The sequence below is a fragment of the Bos grunniens genome, chromosome 21 (genome assembly GCF_055505025.1).
Source record: "Bos grunniens cultivar Pamir isolate PY7600 chromosome 21, Bosgru_T2T1.0, whole genome shotgun sequence".
NCBI lineage: Eukaryota > Metazoa > Chordata > Mammalia > Artiodactyla > Bovidae > Bos > Bos grunniens.
The window spans coordinates 38,986,425-39,008,699 of record NC_141185.1 but is presented as its reverse complement, the minus strand read 5'-3'; the positions used below and the strand labels follow the sequence as shown (position 1 = coordinate 39,008,699).

Below are 22,275 nucleotides of genomic sequence, written 5' to 3'. Positions count from 1 at the left end.
CCAGACTGCTTGGGGCTCAGGTGCGAAAGTCAGACACCTGGGCAGATCAGCACTGTCTTAGTTTGGTGGGGGTGCCATAACAAAGGACCACAGACCGGACAGCTGAAACACAGATATTTATTTTTTCACAGTCCTGGTACTGGGAAGTCCAAGATCCAGGGTCAGTGGCAGGTGGGGGCTCTCTCTTTGGGTTGCAGAGAGCTGCTTTTTCTCTGTGCTCTCAAATGGCCAATCCTTGTTCTGTATGAGTGGAGAGAGTGAGCTCCAGTCTCTTCCTCTTCTTATAAGGGCACTAATCCGATCATGGGGGCCCCACCCTGACCTCATCTAAACCTAAGTGCCTCCCAGAAGCCCCACCTCCAAATACAGTCCCAACCTGCAGTGCTGGGGGGCTGGCCAGTGCTTAGGGGGGGAATTGGGGGGTGGGGTGGGGGAGAAGGACTCACTTGGTCTGTAACAGCATTTCCCCAGGCTCATGGTCTGCAGCCTCAGCTTGTTTCTCAGTTTTGCCTGACAGTCCTCTGTTGTCCTGGTAAGCTTTCACTCCTGGTCCCCAGATGGCCATTTCAGACTGCTCCCATTTCCCCCAAGCTGTCCCTTGCCCCCAGAAGATGACCTCATCTCCTCCTTCCCTCAGGAAATAGAAACGGTCACAGATGAACAGCATCCCACCCCCTCTGTCCCTCGCATCCTCCCTTCTAGGGCCCACCTTACCTCTGAGTGCTGATTTCCCTCCCCTCATGCCTTTTCATGAACTTTGCTGCCTCAGTTACAACCTCACTCTGACTCATCACACACTCAGGTCTCTCATATCCTCCCCCGACTCCACGTCCCATTTGCTGCTTCCATCTCCGTCTTCCTGTTTGCAGCCAAACTTCTTAAAAGCTTCATCTACACTCACCATGCTCCCTCTGCTCCCTCCCATTCATTCCTTAGTCTCCTGCAGTCCAGCTTCAGCCCTATCTGCATGGAGACTCTCCTCAAGATCATCAACAGCCTCCATGATACTAGGATCTTTTCGTTGTCCTCTGTCCAGCATTTGAAACTGTCAGCCGCGCCCCCATCTTGAAACACCATTTCCTGCTGCTCTATCACACTCTACAGATTTTCTTCCTACCCCTTAAAACTTGTTCTTTCTTTGCTTGGTCCTTGAATGTTGGGGTTCTTCATTTTCTGTCTTTGGCCATTTTCACTCTACTAATTCTATCCACTGGGTAAGTGCAGCAACCCCCATGACTGAAATTAACGTTCTTCAGCTTGTAGCTTTCAAAGCCATGTCTCCAACGCAGTTATCTTCCTTTCTCTCTCCCTCCCTCTCTCTCTCTCTCTCAAAAAATCCTGGCTCACATACAATTATTTCCTGGACATCTTCACAGGATCCCGGATACATGTAGAATCCTAACAAGTGTCTGTGGAATTATCTGTTCTTCTATCTCTGAGTGGACTGCATATTTGAGAAATGTTCTAGTTTCCACCCAAATCATTGCTTTAAATAGTTTTTTTGGTGGAAGCACTTAAATCCAGCCTGAGGAACCATTACCTACCCAGTCAGGACTTCTGGCCATCTCAAACCCAACAGGACCCAAAACTGAACTGTCTTCTCCCAAAAAAGAATTCTGTCTGGCCCCAGTCGGTGGATCTAGACCTACCTGGCCATCTTCCCCAACCCGTCACCAGAGTGAGTCACATGTGCATTTGACTGCTTTACAATGGCCCTCAGCCTTCTTCCTGCCTCGACAGGAGCCAGCGGTTTCCAAGACACCTGGGGTCCATGAAGCCAGTCAGCCAGGCACAGTCGCCATTGGAGCTGGGTCCTTCTTCCTCCTGCTCTGGCTCCCTCTCCATTCTACTGCCACCAACAGTGTACATGGTGGGAATGCTCGTGCCCGGTTCAGGAGCTTCAGAAACCAGAAGGCCACGGTATACCCAAGCAGGGTAGGGATGAAAAGCCTCCCCCAACCCCCAGACTCTTTACCAAGCTATCTGTGAGCCCAGACCACTCTGGTCCTATTTGCTTCTGGCTTTGGCTTCTCTTCACCCAGGTCTCCAATTCAATCCAAGGGGCTGCACTGGCACACCATGCCAACTACACCACCACCTCCACCACCATCATCATCCTTGCCCTCCCTGCATCTTCCCCTAGCCATGCACTCCCTCCTTTGATTGTGCTAAAACACAAATCTGTGTGCGTGTCTGCAGATGTGAACAGACACTTAGAGGAGAGGGAGGGGAACAGAGGAGCTGCCTGAGCATGTTCTGAACCCCAGCTGAGCTGCCACAATGCACCCACTCCATAAGTACCTGGAGCCAGGGCAGCTTTGTGGTTGGTCCAGACCCTCACCACTAGTGACAAGGACCAGATTCCTTCCGTCCGTCTGCTCTGCCATCAGCAGTGTTGGCTTCATCCTGATGCTGTAAGGTTCCCCTTATTTTGTGAGAGAGCTGCCATGGTTATCTGGCCACATCATCTTCATACATATCTGGCAAGAGAAAGAATGGCTACCCATCATTCTCTTTCAAGAGCAACAAAGAACTTTCCCAGAATTATTTAGCTGCTCTCTCCTCATGTCTCATTGGCTAGAATTGGGTCACATGGTCAGGGATATGGGAATCCACAGCCCAATCAGGGCCACCCCTTGAACTGTGTCATTTCCTGAAACACACTGATGTTACCCAATGGGCCTCTAAGGAACCCAAGCCTTCATTCATAGCTTTTGATCCAGAATGAGACTTTCCTTTTTCCTTTATAGTCATTGTTGGATTTGGAAAAGATCTAGAAACATGTCTGCCTTCTCAGACTGTTTCTTCAGTAACTTGCTTGACTTGATTATTTCACTTGGAGGCAGTCTGACTTGTGTCCACAATCCCAGTGTTTCCCTTTGTGTCTCCATGTAACCGGAGCCCGGTCTGGCCTGCTTCCCTTTGGAACATCACCCCATTAAACAGTGGGAACGTGAGATACAGAGCTGCTTCTCAGTGAGCCAACTGTCCACCTTTAGAAGAGGGACACCGGGTTTGCAGGTGTCTAACTCATGGCACAGACTGGGAGTTCTACCTTTTCTTAACCAACTTCACTACCTTGAAGGCCTGGTTGGTTTGCAGGGTCTGGGTTAGCTAGACAAGAGGTTAGCTTCACGGAAGACAGAAAATTCAGAGAAGCCCAGAGTCTCCACCCTCAGGAGGTGCAGACCCCATAGGAAAAGTAATGGTGGCAACATATGTGGGAGGAAGGCAGTGACAGCAAGGGCTGTCACCCCCTTTTATAGAGGAGACTCTGTGGCCATACAGAGAGATAGTGCTCCCCTTCTTTTGGTGAAAAGCAAGTGCAGGGAGAGTCATGGGAGAGTAGGCAGGATCGTCTTTGTCAAAATACCAAAACAAAGTAAGAAATGAAAAACATTCAGCCTTTTGTAATTATTTGTATTTTGGTGTTCTACAAGGTCTGACTTGGTTGATCAGGGCCAGACCTCCAGATGGGAGAAGCTTGGAGGAAGGTTGGGAAGACAGAAAGGGACACTGCTTGGAGATGATGCTAATGGCACATTTCTGAAATAACTGCAACCTCACAGTCAGAGGAGGAAAACCTAATATTTTTGAGATGTCAGGTTAGGAAGAGAAGACAGGGCCAATATAGCAACATCTTTAAATAACGACTGAAATAATTTTAGATATGCCAGCAAACAAAGGCTGGAGGCACAGAGGGAGGAGGAGAGGCACCCTCTGAGCCATGACCCCAGATTCCCTTCTCTCTCCCCATACTCTGCAGTCCAAGGACCACCCCCTCCAGAAAGTCTTCTGTCCCCCACCCCACCCAGGCCAGGGTCTCACCTGCGTGCACCATAGCCCTTGACCTACTTCTGTCTCAGCACTTGTGACACTGAGTTCTGCTCTACTCTCCAGCCTCCCTCTGGTACTGGATCAAGTGCTCCCTCAGGGCAGGGATCGGATCCTTTGAGCCTTGGAGCACAGAGCGGTGTTGATTAAATAAAGGAATGACCTGAGTGAGTAAATGGATGGATGAGGCTGTGTTAAAGATAAAATTAGAAGGGGAAGCCCAGTTTTATTTGGGGAGAGGTGTAGGCTAGTCCAAGACCTATGTGGGGTCCAGGAAGAATCACAGGAAGGGACCAGGATTCTCACGCTTCAGAACTCAAGGCCATGGTCTGTGACTGGCCCACCTCTGAGCATCCTAGCTAATTCCATAGCCCCTCCACAAAATCATTCTAAGAGAAATGAATCAGACTTGCCTCAGAAGCTTGCCCACTTGAGCTAGTATACTCTTGGCATCCTTTTAGAAAAAGAAACAGTTTGGGGGGTTCTGGGTTAAAAGGCAACTCTGTGCCATGACCTTGCAAATTCAAAGTCCAAAAGTTCTGTATCACTTGGCTTGTAAAGCTTGAGTCATCATTTTTCCCTTAAGGAAGGAAAAAAGTTAAGAGTTTCCTTAATCCATTTTCTCAATGCCAGTGAGATTTGTCTATAATAAAACTCCGTCCCTTCCTTTGACACACTAGCTGTCCCTGGACCCAAGCTGACCTTGTAACCCATGACTCTATATTTTTAGTAGGCTCAGGCTTCCATGAGGGTTCTTGATGCCCCAAAGTGGGAATAGAGGTTTAATTCAGATCAAAAAGTATTTTCTTGAAAGAACAGTTAGCCTGTTTCCTGTAGTCCAAGAACTGCAAAGATTTTATACTTTTTAAGAAGGTGGTAAGTTCGCTGATATTCAGTTCAATTCAGATCAGTCGCTCAGTCGTGTCCGACTCGTTGTGACTCCATGAATCACAGCACACCAGGCCTCCCTGTCCATCACCAACTCCAGGAGTTCACTCAAAGTCATGTCCATCGAGTCGGTGATGCCATCCAGCCATCTCATCCTCTGTCATCCACTTCTCCTCCTGCCCTCAATCCCTCCCAGCATCAGAGTCTTTTCCAATGAGTCAGCTCTTTGCATGAGGTGGCTAAAGTATTGGAGTTTCAGCCTCAGCATCAGTTCTTCCAGTGAACACCCAGGACTGATCTCCTTTAGAATGGACTGGTTGGATCTCCTTGCAGTCCAAGGGACTCTCAAGAGTCTTCTCCAAAACCACAGTCCAAAAGCATCAATTCTTCAGCGCTCAGCTTTCTTCACAGTCCAACTGTCACATCCATACGTGACTACTGGAAAAACCATAGCCTTGACTAGACGGACCTTTGTTGGCAAAGTAATGTCTCTGCTTTTCAGTATGCTATTTAGGTTGGTCATAAGTTTCCTTCCAAGGAATAAGCGTCTTTTAATTTCATGGCTGCAATCACCGATATTTCTCAGCAAAATAAACCTCTTTCCCCCACCTGAGTAGGGGCAGGGTGTATCGCCGCTGGAGACCACCAGGTGGCGGCAGAGTGCCTCTGACAATCTTTGCCGGGTGCGGGTGATCTGGGGGTGGGGGGGGCGGGGTGAGGACATAAACCCAAGTCCAGGTCCCCAAGGAAAGTGAGCTCAATTTATGGGCTTGTGGAGGTGAGGGGGGGCAGTCATCTGTGGAGGCAGTTGAGATCTGAACCTCGGCCAAAGAGAAGAGGGAGCTGGCTGACCCAGGATTTGCCAAGCCACAGCTCAGAACCACAGAGAGCTGGACAGAGAGGTGGGGATGGAGTGCTTGAAAATCTTAGCCCATTTGTTAACCCCCTGGGTAGGAAGCTGACCTCATCCAGGCAGCCCTGCCCACAAAGCTTGGCACAAAGAAGACTCTTGGACTTTTGGCCAGTTCCTGAATTAAGGACTCAGGAGGTGAGAGAGTCTTGTGGCCACTTGTTCCAGCAGCACCCCACTCTCTCCCCTGAGTAGGCTTGAACCCATGGAAGCCCTTCAGAGGTGTGTGGACAATGCCCCAAGCCCCCCAAGTAGCAGGTCAATGGTGTGTGTTGGTCATTGTGTTCCCAGACGGAGGTTGACGGCTTGTCAAGTGGGGTAACAGCTCCTGGGCTGGGCTCTTGCCACCGCTCCCTGCTATCTTTCCCAGAGCTGGCATTTCCCAGGGTGCAAGATATCTGAGATTCTGGAGTGAGCACATGTCAGACTCCTGTGACCCCAGCTGCACACCGCCCTCCACCCCCCAGGGGGTGGGGCTAACCTTTAGCTCTGATTGCAGCACTTAAGCTGCTCTAATGGGAGCTTCAGTTTCTTCAGTTCCCCCAAGGGCTGAGTCACCTCTCACCTCTCACCTCCAACCTGAGAGTCCCCGTGACCACAGCGTGTAGTGTGCTTCCATTTCTGAGTGTGTGTGCTCTGCTTGCCTCCTGCGATTGTGTACAGGAACGAAGGGACTTGACAGTGCTTTGCCTGCTGTTCTGCTTCTCCCTGTGAGAGTGAGAAAGAGGCACAAGTGTGTCCCTGTGGCTGTTGGACTGATGGTTCTCCTGAGAGGATGGTTGTCTTTGAATGAGTTCTTCACGTGTAAGCTCATTTCCCTCGTCTGCTTTCTCCTCTCCCTTTATATGTTCAGCTTTTCAGGGTAGTCTAGGACTAAGAGCTCATTGCAGAGTCAGAATTAACTTAAAAGGCTGCAGATTCCATATAGATGAATGCCCTGAGTGCCCTCATGTGCTGAGCACCCAGTATAGTGCCTGGCACCTAGCGGGCATGTAATAAACTATGTACAGGATGGAATGGATGTGGAAACTACCCACATTTAGATGATTAATCACTTTTCTAATGTCCACGCATCTCAATCATAATAAATATGAATGGTGTAGTAAGCATTACATTGTAGATTTTACATGTTATTTTTAATATTTTAGTATAACACTCCTGCAATAAAACAGCATTTCCCATTTGGAAGCTTAGGAAACTAAGGCTCAAAGATAACACTCAGAGTTCAGGCAGTGGTGGAGTTAGTACCAAAACCTAGACAGATGGAAAAGTCTGACTGTCCCCACTGTTTGTCAACAGAAGGAAAAAAAAAATTGAAGGAATTGTCGTCCAAAACTACTAGACAAGTTAACATTTGTAAAGTCCTCAGAGTGGCATATGTACATAGTAAATGCCTTATAAGTGTTTGTTAAATCAATACAAATAAAACCCAGGGCAATGCCAGAAATTGGATTTTAAGTCAGCTTCGTGGCTTTCTCTGACAGTAATTTAATCCCCTGGGGTGAATACAGTAAAGAAAAGTGGGGCCACTAGATCTGCTGATGAAACCGCCACCAAGTCTGGGGCACCCAAGCCACCGGCGTCCAGCAACACAGAATTAGAGTATCTCAGGGCCTGGGGGGCAGGGGCGGATCTCAGACTGCGCAGTCCCTGGCTTTAAACTTGGATCCCAGGTGTCCTTAGAAGACCTAGTAGTGAGATTCGAGGGGTCCATGCACCCCTTGGAATGCTGTGCACACTGTTGTGGTTTGTGCATTGTTTGGGTGCAGTGCCGAGGTTTTCATGCCTCAGAGAGCTCTGCAGGCCAGAAGGTTCAGTGCTCTGAGTGCTCTGGTCAAGCAGAGCCTCCCAAGGCAGGAGTTGAGGTAGGGTGGGGAGGCCCAGCGCCCCAGACTTCATTAAGGCCTCAACTTCAACCCCTTTCTTTGGGGACTTGAGGGATGAAAATCCCCACGCAGTAGGATATGCGGCCATCTGGTCTGGCCACTCACAGAGAAACAGGCTCTTCTGTGATCTTCCACCTCCTCTGGGGACACTGGGACTGTCCACAGCCTATGAGCACCTGTTCAGATAGCGTGGGGGTCTCCACAATCTCCATACTCTAGCCACTGCCTCTCCCCCATCGTGCATCCTCCCAGCTATACCAGCCTGGCAGCCATGCTGTGGATTGCCAGGGTGGGAGTAGCCAGACTCCCCAGGAGCAAACACAGCTCCTGCTGTCCTGGCAGCGCACAGCTCTGCTCTGCCTTTCAGAACGGGGCTGTTTCGGTGCCAGGCTTGGGAACACTGCCTGATGGAGCAATGACCTGGAGCCGCCTCCTTCTGGGCCGCTCACGCAGCCTGACCTCCTATGAAGGTTCCATCAGAAACTTGCCAGAGTTCATTCTCACATTCTAAAAGTCATTCTCTCAAATTTTTATCAAGACACCTAAGTATATAAACAGAAGCAGTAAGGGCACTCACCTCCCCTCCCGCTCCAGGGTTTCTCTGAGGTCTCAGGAGTGACTGGTGGACCCTCACAGTAGGACACACGCCTGCCTGCCAGGAGATGCCATCTGCTTGTTGGTATTTACAGAGTTTGGCAGCCCAAGCCGGCCTCCTGGAGCTGTCCCCTCGCTGTCACTGCACCAAGATAGGAAATTGAGAGACGCCTGCCCTCTGGTGGTGTTCCTGGGGATAACACCACCCTGAAAACCCACTCCAGGGCTTTGATGGACAGGACTGGATGCTCAAGAGATGGAGGAAAGTATCTTCTCTAATTAAAGAGTCAATGCTGATTTCCCTTTTGGCCCATGGAACTCCTTGAGTCATTATTTAATCATTCAGGGACATTATGAAGCTGGAAAGATTCTATTTTTCTGCTAAGACACAGTCTCCTAGGAATGTCTGAATCATTTGACTCTCAGAGGACATTTTATCAGCAGCTTGGGATTTCCAAACACTGGGGCAGCCAGGAAGTCTGCTGTTTCAGCCCAGCCTCCGTCATGGAACTTTGGGGCCCACAGTCCTGCTCTTCATGGAGCTGGAAGCCCAGAGCTTGCTTGGACTCTGACTTCAGCCTTAGGTCTGGGGTAAGGAATCCCTCGATGCCCCCGAACACACACACTCAGCCTCAGTGAGAATCAATGCTCCTTCTTGCTCCCCGGGGGGCCTGCCTGCTTCACCGTTTCCTCAGTGCTGGGTCCTGCGCCCCAGCCCTGGGGCTGGCTGGGGACCTGCTTGCCTTCACTGCCTCATCTCTTCTACACCCCGTCTCCCCTGACCATGCCCTGCCCACCTCCTGAGCTGCCCAGTGCCTCTTGCTAAATCCACTATGGTGGTCGTCACCCAGATCACCCAGGATCTCATTGGCATGCACTCATTCCATGGGTATGGGGAGGCCCAAGAGTCTGTGTTTCTAACAAGCCCCAGGTGATGCTGCTGCTGCTGGTTCCCAGAGTCCACTGGGCATCAGAGACCAAAGACAGTGGTTCTCAAGTTCAGCTGCACTTTGTGAAAGTGTTAGTTGCTCAATTGTGTCTCACGCTTTTCGACCCCATGGACAGTAGCCCACCAGGCTCCTCTGTCCATGGGATTCTCCAGGCAAGAATACTGGAGTGGGTTGCCATTGCCTTCTCCAGGGGATCTTCCAAGGAGATCAAAAATTACTGAGGCCTGAGTCCCACCCTAGAGGTTGTGTTTTGAATGATACGGTGTGTGGCCCAGGCGCTGGGATGTTGTTAAGCTCTCTTAGTGGTCCTCGGACCAGCCAAGGTTGAGAACCATAGAGCTGGATGTGGACTGCAGCCTTCCTGCCCCAGGCAGCCGCTCCTCAGCAGCTACTGGATCCCTGGATGCTGTCCTTTCCTTGATGGGTGGTCTCCCTCCACCTGCTGCAGCTGAGTCCACCCCCACGTGTATTGCCCTGGGCTTCACATAGAGCATGTGTGAATCGCACTTCTTGAACTTGTGCAAAAAGAGGGGTTGCAGGAAGTCACCTCCACATGGACGTGGTTGAGGGATGGTAGCTGAAGGCAGAGCAGGGCCAGGGGGACCCCTGGGCTGGTGTGGACGTGGAAGCGCAGGACTCAGGCAGTCTTGGGCTCTGTTTGCAACTGCCCTGGGTTCTTTGGGGCTTCCCAAGGCGGCTCAGAAGGTAAAGAACCCACCTGCAGTGCAGGAGACCCGGGTTCAATCCCTGGGTTGGGAAGATCCCCTGAAGAAGGGAATGGCAACCCACTCCAGTACTCTTGCCTGGAGAATTTCTTGGACAGAGGAACCTGGTGAGCTATACAGTCCATGGGGTCGCAGAGTCGGACATAACTGAGTGACTAACACTTTCACGTGGGGTTCTTTAGGAACTGCATCGGTTGCCCCAAGGGCTGTGGGAACGCCTGCAGCATCTGCCCCAGGTGGGTTAGGTAAACTGCCCCCAGCCTAAAGGGGGAGCCCCACCTCTCCCACCCCCAGCCCAGCTCCCAGATCCTGCCCTTCTGGTATTTACTCTGCCAGAGATTCCTTGGGAGTCCAATAGAATTTTACCACAAACAGTCCCTGTTTCCTGTACATCGCCACTGCGCCCTCAGATCTGCACAGCCTCACTCCCTCCAGCTCTTGCTTACAGTGGCACTTTCTGGGTGAGGCCTACCCTGACCACCTAGTTTGAAATGCCACCCTTCATGCCCCTCTTTTCTTCCACAGAACCCACCACCTTGTCGCACACCATCTAATTTCCTAACCTGTTTTAATGAATTAATTCCGTTTATTTACATTTTGGCTGCATTGGGTCTTCATTGCTGCACACAGGCTTTCTCTTGCGGTGGCGAGCGGGAGCTAGTCTCTAGTTCTGGGCCCAAGCTTGTCACTGTGGAGGCTTCTCTCGTTACTGAGCATGGGCTGTAGAGCACAGGCTCAGTAGTTGTGGCACAGGGGTTTAGTTGCTCTGCGGCATGTGGGATCCCCCCGGGCCAGGGATCAAACCCGTGTCCCCTGCATTGGCAGGCGGAATCCCCAGGGATTCCCCAGACCGCTGGGGAAATTCCTAATTTCCTAGTTCGTTACATTTATGGTCTGCCTCTCACCCACTGGAAGGGCAGCCCGAGAGCTGCTGCCTGTCTGGGTCACAGTGCTTGCCTAGGGTAGGACACCCAGGGTGTCCAGCACGCACTTGACTTCTAGACCTTTCCCAGCCTGGTTTCTGAGTCCTGGCATCTAAGGGATGCCATGGTGTCAGGGCCAGGCCCGCACTGCCAGCTTCAAACTACATGTCCCCACTGAGCACTGACCGCTTCCCAGTGACCAAACCCAGGTCTGCTTAGGAAGTTTTTCCAACCGCCCAAGAAAATAAAAAGCAGTATCTTAACATTTGAAACAGCAACATAAAATGACTTTTCCCTCCTAGGGAGACAGCTCAAGCTTGGAGTCTCCTTTTTAGAGGGAAAGATTGCTACTTGAAGAAATACCGGAGCTACTTCTCAGGGTAGAAGGCTCGGGCTCTGAGGGCACACCGTATGCTTCGGGGATGCGCAGGCATGGAGGAGAACAGGTGCCCCCCGGCCCCTGTTGGGCGTACAGGCGCGTCTTCCTCTGGTGCTCAGCGTGGCAGCAGCTCCAGCAAATGGCCTTGGCAGCTGCCCTTTTTTATTCATCACATGGAAAGCGCTTGCCTCAGATTTCAGGTGACAGTGAAATGGCTTCGGTTTAGAGGCCACACACGATTGGACTGGGTTTCAGGGAGGATGTGGAATTGGAGCTGGGTCTCCTCTGGGACCCGGCAGTGAAAGTGCTCGTGGCCTCGGGGAGCAGTGAACAGGAGGGCAGAGGGCGGCAGGAGACTTCCAGAGGACGTGCCGAGGCAGCTGGAGCTGGGCGAGAATCGGGGTGAGGGGTGCGAAAAGGTTAAATAGGGCCCCTGGAAGGGGGTCAGGAATGTCATGTTGTGAGAAAAGAAGACATGACCCCCTCAGCATGGGCCAGAGGAGAGGAGGTCAGTCAGTGGTGATGGCCAGGGCTACCTTAGAATTCAAAGGGTCAGACTTCCCTGGCGGTCCAGTGGCTGAGACTGAGCTCCTGATGCAGGGGGCCCCAGTTCCATCCCTGGTCGGGGAAGTAGCTCCAACATCCTGCAATGAAGAGTTCACATAGCACAAATAAAGACTCTACATGCCGCAACCAAGACCTGGTGCAGCAAAATAAATAATTTTTTTAAAATCCAAAGGGATCTTTCATACACACAAAAGCATGCACAGCGGATAGCCCCTGTGGGCAGAGTCTTTAGGCTTCTCTGGGCCTCGGCCAGGTGGGACACGGCTGTCCCTCTGAGCTGGCTGCGCTAGTCCTTATTTCCTGGTCTCCTGGACAGATGCACAGCCCTCCCAGCGGTGTCCCTCTCCTGGTCTTTCCTTCCCTGATGCTGGCTTCTCACCTGTTTCCCAGGGTTCCCATGCATCCCTCTGACTTATCCCAGCCACCTTCATCAGACCCACCTCAAGCCCCCCCTGCTCTGAATTTAGGGCTGTCAGATTTAGCAAATAAGGTTACAGGGTACCCAGTTAAATCTGAATTTCAGATAAACAATGAGTTTTGTTTTTTAGTGTAAGCGTGCAATGATTGTGCATGCCTGCTTGCTCGGTTGCTTCAGTCGTGTCCGAGTCTACGACCCCATGGACTGTAGCCCACCAGGCTCCTCTGTCCATGGGATTCTCCAGGCAAGAGTACTGGAGTGGGCAGCCATGCCCTCCCCCAGGGAGACTTCCCAACCCAGGGATTGAACCCGCTTCTGTTACGGCTCCTGCTTTAAGCAGGCGGGTTCTTTACCACTAGCACCACCAGGCGGATTCTTTTACCCACTGAGCCACCTGGGAAGCCCATTGCAGCGATTGGGACATACTTATAGTAGAAAATTGTTGATTGCTTATCCAAGATTTACCTGTTTGTCCTGTACTTTCTCTGGCAACCCTCCTGAGGTCTGCGTGGTGTTGGTTTGAGGTTTATCCTGCAGCCTATTTAGTCGTGGGCCACCAATCGCTTCTTGACCTTTCTGCTAAGATCCAGGGTCAGGGGGAGCCCTCGTGAACCTTCAGGAAGGTGGAGCGAGGTGGTTCTGCTGGGGACTTTGAAACCTGCCTTCAGTCTGGCCTCCACTCACTCTTGTCCCCAGTGAGAATCCTCCCTTCTACCTGGCAGCTCTCCTCACCCCTCACCCCAGCCACACTCTTGGCCGTGGGCTTGGGGGTCACATCAGTCACCCTCTGCCTGTCCAAGGCACCTTCCATCCTTCCCCATCACCTGATAGAATTCCCCTACCCCTCTTCCTGGGACCAGCTTCTGAGGCTGGGGATTGAACCCGCAGTTTTTTCCCCCGGAGCCAAGGACACCTATCATTCCCATTGGTTTTAGAAAACATCCAAGAAAGATTTGAATAAGCCAGGTTTCCTTGAAGAGCCACGAGCTTTGTCCCACCTTCCCACAGCTGGGGCCTCCTTCGAGCCTTCCTTGGATGGATTGTGAGGAAGAAATCTCCTTTTGGAAGCACCCACAGTATTCCTTCGGGGAGAAGGAAGCACCTCAAGGCAGGAGTCCCCCTTCCAGCGACACCCTCGGGTTCTTTGAGGGAGGGTCCTGGCCGCTGTGTAGCAGGCTCCAGCCGGCCGCTCCCTCAGGACAGGAAGGACAGGGGTGACAGCCGGATCTTTGGGCCATCAGATAGTTTATCATCATCATTACCACCACCATCATACCACCATCACCATCGTCATCAGCTGCATGGTTCCTTCCAGGTCAGATACACTTTCTCATTTAATTTTCAATGACCCTGGAGGTTAAGAAGTTTTACATATGGGGAAACAGAGGTCTAGAATGCCTTTGGCATGGCCGCAGGAGACTGAAGGTCAGCCAGAAGCGAGAAGGCCCCAGCCACTGGTGATCCAGGGCACCTCATTCCTCCTTGTCAAGGCAGGCAGGTGGGTCCAGCCCATAAATAACCTACCAAGGCAGTTTGTTTTGACCTCACCATCCCAAGACCTTCTTAGAGGCACCCCCTTATCACCAGAATCTTGTGTTCCTGAAAGCAATGGATCAAGTGTCCTAAGAGACCTACCAGCTCTGAGATTCTCTGCCTTCTCTCCACATTCAGGCCTACTCAGGAAAGATTTCATCCTTGGTGGCCGCATATCTAAGTATGATCATGATCGTGTAGTCAAGGGTTTCCCAAAAGCTGGTCCACGGACCACTAGTCCCTCCAGATGCCACATACAGAAGTGTGCCGTGGGATAGTGAGCTTGGGAAACACTGATTCTGTAATTCCTTTTGGAGTCCGTTGGTGTGTGATAGCATATTAATGGCACTAAAATGTCCTGCAAAGAAAAATAATCCATTTAACCTTGACACAAATTTTCCAAAACTTACCCAACCATGGAAACTTTTTATTGAGTAACAACCATTAATGTTCTGTGGAACTAATGTTTCTTACAGTCTGCTTTGAGAAACAAAGATCTACTTCAAATCTTTTCTTATATAACTGAAAAAAAAAAAAAAGAAAATTCGCCTATTAATTCACTGAGCACTTGTTAGAGGTGGTTTTGAGGGTCTCCTAAATGTAGAACGTGTGCTCCATTCTGACCCTGCACAGAAGGATAATAATAAAGTGAAAGTGTAAAAGTGTTAGTCACTCAGTTGTGTTCATCTCTTTGGACCCCATGGACTGTAGCCAGGCTCCTCTGTCCATGGGGATTCTCCAGGCAAGAGTACTGGAGTAGGTTGCCAAGCCCTTCGCCAGGGGATCTTCCCCACCCAGGGATCAAACCCGGGTCCCCTGCATGGCAGGCAGATTCTTTACCACTGAGCCACCAGGGAAGCCCTATAGTAATAAGTGTAATAATAATAATAATTCATGCAGTACTTATCACATAGCCAGCCTCTCCACTAACCTTTGTGATCTTCCGTCTTTACAACAAGGCTGTGAGATGTGGTTTTGTTCCCATTTTAAAGATGAGGAGACTGGGGCGCAGGGAGATGCTGTGAGCAGCCTGGGTCAGCCTGTAAACGAAGCTGCATCTCTCAGTGAGATGTTTCCAGTCTTCATCCTTCTGCCCAGCACCCATGAAGAAGGCGCAGAGCCGGGGAGGTGGGAGGTGGTGGGCCGGGGTCGGGGTCTGAGAGCAGGGCTGCGACGGGCCCCCCCCCATACCCCCTTCCCGGCTCATGCCTCCTTCCCCGCTCTTGTCCCCGCAGGTCTACCTGGCTGAAGCCGTGCTGTGGGAAGAGAGCAGCCGTGTGGCAGGTATTTTTGCTCAGTGCGAGTGTCAACGGTTTCCTGGTAACCTGTGTAATATTGGTGGTGATTCTCCTGACTCTGGAACTTCTAATAGATATAAAGCTTCTCCAGTGTGAGTAGCAAGAGAGATACATATGCAAACACATATGATGTCAATATTCCATGTGCATCCATCAGGGGTCCCCAACCACCAGTGAGATCTGCCCCCGGCCTGACGGCTGTCCACCCCCCCACCCCACCCCGGCCCCATAGCTCATGGGGGTGACCGCAGGGAAGAAAGCATCTGGCAGCCCCTCTCTGTGTCACCCCAGCATGGGTTTGCCCCCCATCCACCCAGGGTGGCCTCTTCACTCCCCCTCCCCAGCATGCCATGATCAGCAGCTGATAAGATCCAAAGCGTTGGGGACCCCTGTGTGCATCTTTTTTTTTTTTTTTTATTGTTCCCATTTGGAATCTTCCAGATTGGGATTTTCTGTAGCTTAGAGTTCCCACGTGTGGAGGCGTCTCACTTTGTAGTAGCCTGTAATGACAGCAGCCACAGCGATGCTAGGATTCCTTGTGTTTTTAACCAGTTGTAAGTTGGCAGGGTTATGTGTCTATAATGTGATCATTTTGGAAGCACTTCTCCATGCATCTGATCCTAGTAGCAGCCCTGGGAGACAGGCAAGACGGCTGTTACCCTCTCTACGGATATGGGAATGAAGCTTGGGAGAAGTTGGACTTCCCCTTGGTGAGAGGTATTGGAGCTGGGATGCCGAGCCCTCATGCCGGTTTTCCTCCTTGCCCTGGTCCTGTTGGTGTTTGTCCTACGTTCATGGGAGCCTGACGCATGGGGTGGCTGCTGGCTTGCCTGCCACCTCTTCTGTCCTTCCAGGTGCCCCTTGGCAGCACAGCCATCAGAGCAGCGGGTCCTCTTCCTGCCCCCAGCCCCTTGTAGATCCCTGTTTGGTGTACCAGCATGAAGGGCCAAGGGCCTTGACTCTTGGCTTTGGGTGAGTGAGTACTCTTTGCATCCCCAGAGGTCCCCTAGTTAGAGGATGGTTCATTCAAATGCAAATAAAAAAAGAAATGAACTTGTTGGCCCTCTGAGAGATTTCCTTCCCGTCCTTTGGCAAAATCCAGGACTGTTGATCCGGCCACCCCCAGACCTGTTCTGTCATCTTAGACTTGTTTTCTCAGTTGCCCGCAGGTCCTTTACTGGAGTTTCTGCACTCAGGGTCCGTCAAAACTCCTGCCAACCTGTTAGCCTTCTGTCCTCTCCGAGAGGGCAGCAGAGAGTGCAGAGTTGCTTTTGTCTGATGAGCCTCATTGGCTTTGTACAGCTGGTGGCCCCTTGGTTCTAATCACCGTATCTTCCAGCAGAAAGTAACCAGCCCTGATTTTACACTCAGCCTGTCTTCAATTATACTGTGTTGTCTATTTTCCCTCCCACTCATCCCTCTGTCTGCTTTTTATGAGGTCTGACCATAACAGAGTCTTTCTTTCCCTGTTGTGGATTATACCCGGGGCCCTTGGCTGCTCAGGCATTGGGTAGAACCGAGAACACGGCCGACACTGGAATTTTGCTTAAAATTAAGTATCCAGGAGATTGATTTTGGTGGGAGATCCAATAGCAGCTCATAAAAGGCATCTTAAATTCCATAAAATGCACAATCAGAGATTTATTGCTCTTTTAAAGCGAACCGTAAAAAAAGGCCCAGGAATTCATTTAAGAAATAATGGGGAGAGATTTTATGTTTCCAGAATCATCTGGAGGTCCCTTCAGAATCACGCAGGCCCCTTCAGAATCATGCAGGCCTCAGCCTCCCAGTTCCCACTCATCTTCATGTGACCCACAGTGGGGCAGGCCTTGCCTTCTGAGGCTCGTATTGGCCTCAAGCCAGGGGCCCCAAAGTCTCCCACCTGGAACCCAGTGTGGCAGCTCTGTGACCCTGGACATGGTCCAGGGCTTCGTTTCCGCCTGCCCCCCAGGGCAGGCCCATCTCAGAGCTTTGGGGAGGCTGTGGGTTCCTCTCTTTGGCCAGCCTGCCCCCCGATGGCTCAGGGCATTTTTCCTGGGCTCCCAGGGGAGCTGAGCCACGTGCTGAGCAGGCCTGGCCAGAGTGCAGTAGGGAAGTGTGCTCCCAGCAGCATTCCTGTGTCTTGTTTCTGCCCTGCCACGCCGCCCGGGGTCACCCACTCCTACCACTCTCTCTTTTGGGCTGGCCTTCTGAGAGGCATCCCCTTCTGCCCTCTCTCTATCAAAGCCCACCTGCCCTTGTCCTGGATCCCAGCATCTTACTATTAGCCTCAGGGCTCCTATACTATGAGCCCAGAGGTGGTGCCTTAGTGCCAAGAACTGTCTGGTAGAAGGTGGGGTGGGAGTTTCAGTGGCTGCTGGCGCTCCCTGCTCACGCTCTGGAGGCGGGAAGCTGTGCCACTTTCGTGAGGCTGACATCCCCTCCCCACCCCCAGCTCCCTCTGCCAGTCCCAGCTCCAGTCTTCTCCCCAGAATACTCTGGCTAACACTGCCATCTCAGCCACTCAGAAGTTTCAGAATGAGAAGTCAAAGGAAGCTTGCCTTAAATCCCACTCACAGCGCACAGTGCTTTGGGGGTCAGTTGTGGTGGGGATTTCTGAAAGCTCATCTAGATCTGACCAAAGCTGCCTTCCCTGGTCCGAGAGCCCTGGATGTCTCTGTAAGGTCCCTCTGGAAGGCTCCTTTCTGGAACTCTGAGAGGCAGCCTGGGGGGAGATGGAGGCAGCCTCTCGGGTAGAAGGAAAAACAGCATCACAGACCCACCCACCTCCTTCCACCTCCATTGCAGACAGCCCTTAAAGCTCCCTCACGTTCTCTGGCCTGACTGCTTCCCAGTCCAAATGCTCACTCTCCGGGCTCCTGGAGGCCCGCCTCCATGCCTCGAAGCCCGCTTTGCGGATGGACCTCATTCCTTACTCCTAAAATCGACCCCTGTTACTGTGCTTGCAGTTTCCAGCGCGTTCCAGTTTGCCGGCGTGATACACTGGATCAGCCTGGCCATCCTCTCGGTGTTCTTCTCGGAGGTGGGTTGAGACTCAGGCCCTGTGACCATCTCTTCAGGGCAACTCCTGTCCCGGGGAGACGAAGCTTTAGTCTCTTGGCCCTCGAGGCTGCAAAGAGGGAGACACAATACGGGGAGCGAAGTTGTGTGCTGGGCCTTGGCGGGTGGCCCGGATGGTGAGCAGGTGTCATCCAGGTAAGAGGTGGAAGGTGACCTCTGTGAAGGTGAGGCTGAGTGGGAGGTGGTTGAGAGAGAGCAGATGGTTCGTGCAGCTTTGAGGAGCAGGCAGAGGCCAGGCCAAAGCCCAGGGGCCTGGAGCGGGGAGACTGACTGGGACACTATGGCTGTGGTCCTGGGTGCACCAGGGGCCAAGGCTCAGGAGGCAGAGAGACGGAGTCACGGCCAGGCAGTGGACTTGACCCAGGTTTTCAGGGGGGACAGGGTCTGGCTAGACTGAGCTGTGACCCTTCTGTGGGAGCAAAGGGGCATGTGCTGGGGTCAGGGAGCACAGATGCCCTTTGCCATTGCTAGAGTCAGCTGATAAAGCCCCAGCCCATTTCTCTGTGTGTGAGATAAGAGGGGAAAATCACCGAGAAGCCCTAGGGCCCTGGGTTTTGATGGGAGCTGATAGCCTTGAGCGCATCTGAAATGCATGGAACCAGGATCTCGGCCCGGTTCCTCTGCCTTGACGGGAGGGTGAGTGGCCAGTCCTGTGGGCAGTTCCGGGCCTGTCACAGTAACCCCTGCCTGCATTTCAGGGGCATCGACTTGGGGCTGTTCCCGGCAGGGTCTGCAGGGGAGGCTGAGAAGACTGGGCTTCATCCTGTGGGTGGCGGGTCTTTATAGAACGAGAGAGTTTTGTGTGGCAGCCCTGTTCTTCCTAACGGAAGATGGGCCCGAGTCAGCTGGCCGCTGGCCCGCTCCATGTGCCCTCACCCAGCACTGCCGCAGGTCCAGATTACCCCGGGCAGAGTCCCACTGGGGCCTCTCAACGTGGTCAGGAGGTGTGGGGAGGAAGTCAGAAAGGAACACGGTGCAGAGCCCTTTGGCGTGTAGGCTTGTGCACACACACACATGCGCACACACGTACACGCACAGCTCACACCAGCTCAGAAGCAGAGGGGCCTCTGAGTCCCAGAGCACAGCAGGGCCTCAAAGGGCGGAAGGGTGCTCTGGGAGAGCAGTGATGTGCATGGAGGGATGGAAGTAGAGAGTGTTTTGTGATGTGATTAGGCAACCCAGGGAGTCAGGCACCCGGGATCCTCTCGTGTCCGGGGTTCTCGGTGGGCCAGCTCTGACACTGGCTAGTGGCATGCACTCTCTTTCTCAGACTCAGGGGAGGCCCAGGCCCCTTAGGCCTGGAGTCCAGAATCCTCAGCCTGGGTGTGGGGTGTGCTGGGCTGGGCAGCAGGCATTCCACACCCGGAACATTCTCTTCCCGGGCCTCGGCTCCTGCAGCCCACGAAGTTGGCCAGCGAGCCTGGGCTCAGACTGAGGGGGCAGACCCAACACTGCCCCTCCTGGGAGATGTCCCCACCAGCTCACCAAGGTCATCGTCCCAGAGATGCTTTGGCCCCCAGGTAGTGCCTGCTCCCCGGCCTGCTGCCCCTCGGAGGGTCCTTGTCTCCGGCCGGGGGGTCCCCTCGTCTCCACTCACCGGGGCTCCCTCCCACACATACATGGGCCCTGGCCAGATGTCTGCTTGATGCAAGCCCTGGAAAATGTGCCATGTGTCTGTGACTGCCAACAAAAATGTTTAATCAGTTGCTGCGGTTCTTCCATCTATCCCTCCGCTTTGGTTTTATTGGCTTCACAGAATTTATTACCCAGCGTTAATTTGGCATTCCCTTCCTGTCACTGCTAGAGACGAGCCACCTGAAACAGACGAGCCCCTGTGTAGAGGCATTGTGGCTTCAGACCCCCCCCCCCCCCCGCCCTGTCTCCACGCCATGGAAGTGGGCTGGGCTTCCCACAGGCTCAGCAGGGAGAGCTGGTGGCTGGGGGAGAATGACTGTGACCTTGGGCCTTGTCAGAGATGAGGAGGGTGGGGCTGTAAGGTGGGAGTAAGAGAGGGTAACAGGGGAGTAATGGGGGGTGGGGGGTAACAGGGGTAACAGGAATAATAGAGGGATAACAGGAAAGTAACAGGGGAGCCCTGCCTTCCCCAGCACAGCCAGCCCCACATGAGGGGCAGCCCAGCTCGAGAGCCTGGGTGTCCCCGGAGCTCCCAGGAGAACCGAGCATCTGAAGAGGTTAGAGCCGTCCCACAGAGCAGGGGGGCCCAGCCCCAGGCTGTGGACCAGTGCTGACCCGGGTGAGGCCTGTTAGGAACCAGGCTGCACAGCAGGGGATGAGCAGAGGGCAAGGGAGCGAAGCTTCATCTGTGTTCCCATCAATCCCCATGGCTCGGGCTCACATTAATTACCACATGCCCCCCACCCCTCGCCCCATCTAAGGAGAAGTTGTCTTCCACAAAACCAGTCCCTGGTGCCAAAAAGCTCGGGGACCGCTGCCATAGAGGCCCCCAACCCCTACCCCCCGGAGGGTTGGAAGTGTGTGAAGGTGTTTGTGCTTCTCACCATGACAGGGGCACCTCAAGCGGGAGTCACCTCTCCCTCCGCCATGGAGTAGGCTTGCAGATTTGCCTGCTGAAAATGCCAAAAGCGTCCCTTTAAAACCATGCAGATGAGGACCGCAGCCCAGGGTCACGTAGCCGGTTTCCACCAAAACGGGGCCCAAGGCTCCGGACTCTTGTCTGGCATGTCCCCGCCGCATGCCCCTCCCTGCCCACCCGCCTTGGCCCTGGTGCACGCAGGCGGGGAGCAGACTGAGAATCTGAGGGAAAGGTCTGGGTCAGCAACTGAGAAAGAAAAGCCCGAACCCTGTGAAATCTCTGACCACAGACCCAGCACACCCCCTCACCTAGGGAGAAGCCGGCCCTTGTCCCTCTGGGGAGCACCCAGGGCCATGGCCGCCGGCCGGGGGTGGGTGTGGAGTCCAGGAAGGTCACACCCAAAGGGCTCCTGAGGCCAGGTGGCCCATCACCTAGTCCTGAGCCCCGTCCCACCCCACGTCTCAGCTGAGCTTGAGGACCGTCCCCGAGTCGGGCAGGACATTTTGTGAGTTAGAAAACTGAGGCTGTGGAGGAGCAGAAAACTGCCAGGCCCTCAGGAAGATGGGCGGCACAGATGCAGGCCTCTGGGTGGGTGTGCGAACGCCAGCCCATCCTTGCCCATCTCAGAGCTCCAGGGGCTGCTCCAAGGAAGACGCCCCAGAGCACAGAGCTAAGTCTTAAGAGAAGTATGGGGCTGCTTTGGGCTTAGTGTGAAGACATCAATTTTTAAAAATCAATTAAATTTAATTGGAGAATTAATTACTTTACAATATTGTGACGGTTTTTGCCATACATCAACATCAGCCACAGGTATACATGTGTCCCCCCATTTTGAATCCCCCCTCCCCCCTCCCTCCCCACCCTACCCCCCTGGGTTGTCCCAGAGCTTTGGTTTTGGGTGCCCTGCATGATGAAGCACCATGGATTGAACTTGCACTGGTCATCTCTTTTACAGATGGTAATTCAGTTTGAGGAATTGCCATCTGTTCAAACAGGCCAAGCTATTCAGCAGCAAGGCAGACGCTTCTCATTGCAGTGTGAGTAGGTGCCCCACATGCAGTCAGGCCGGGCAGGGTCCCTGCAGGGGCACGAGGTGAATGTGGATGCCTGGGCAGCTTCCTGGGCCATGTCAGGCAGGGTCATCCCGCTTCCTCCTGCTTCCATGGGGCCCTGCAGCACTGAGACTGGGGAGAGCCTTCAGAATCCAGATGGACAGTTGTGCAAACCGCCCTTGGCTGAGACCAGGCCCAGTGGTCACTTGCAACTGGGGAGGCCAGCTGCTTCTCTTCCCGAGACTCCACGAGGCCTGGGGGCCCAGCCAGGGTGGGTCACCCTGCAGCAGGGCCTGAGTGTGGGTCATGGGGTGTTGGCCCCGTTCCCTAGCCAGGGTGGAGATGCAGAGGCCCAGCTCCTTTTCCTGGAAGAGGGGAAAGCTAGCCCACGGCTGACCTTGTAGATGGGAGCCTCAAGGCAGGGGCAGCAGCTGCTGCTTCTTCCTTCTGTTTATTATTATTATGATTCTATTGAGGTGAAATTCACAAAACAGAGCCTTTTATTTTTATCAATTGATTTTTGGCTGTGATGGATCTTTGTTGCTGCCTGGAGGCTTTCTCTCATTATGGCAAGAGGGGGGCTACTCTTCATTGCCATGTGCGGGCTTCTCATTGAGGTGGCTCCTCTTGTTGCAGAGCACAGGCTCTAGAATGTGCAGACTTAGCAGCTGTGGCATAGGGGCTTAGTTGGTCAGAGGCATGTG

The 22,275-nt window shown here is 53.0% G+C and overlaps 1 protein-coding gene across 8 annotated transcripts in view; it reads left to right on the top strand.

The window, feature by feature from the left end:
- TMEM266 (transmembrane protein 266) overlaps positions 1 to 22,275 on the top strand; it is a 124,086-nt gene that overhangs the window by 61,730 nt on the left and 40,081 nt on the right. For 3 of the 8 annotated variants that reach the window (XM_086363987.1, XM_086363988.1, XM_086363994.1), the window contains 3 exons: positions 14,843 to 14,997; positions 15,530 to 15,622; positions 17,854 to 17,927. In XM_086363987.1, coding sequence (XP_086220113.1) covers positions 14,843 to 14,997; positions 15,530 to 15,622; positions 17,854 to 17,927 — 322 coding nt within the window. Of the gene's footprint in view, positions 1 to 14,842; positions 14,998 to 15,529; positions 15,623 to 15,748; positions 15,878 to 17,853; positions 17,928 to 22,275 lie in introns of those variants that run through there. The other 5 variants (XM_086363989.1, XM_086363990.1, XM_086363992.1 and 2 more) reach the window with 4 other exon arrangements.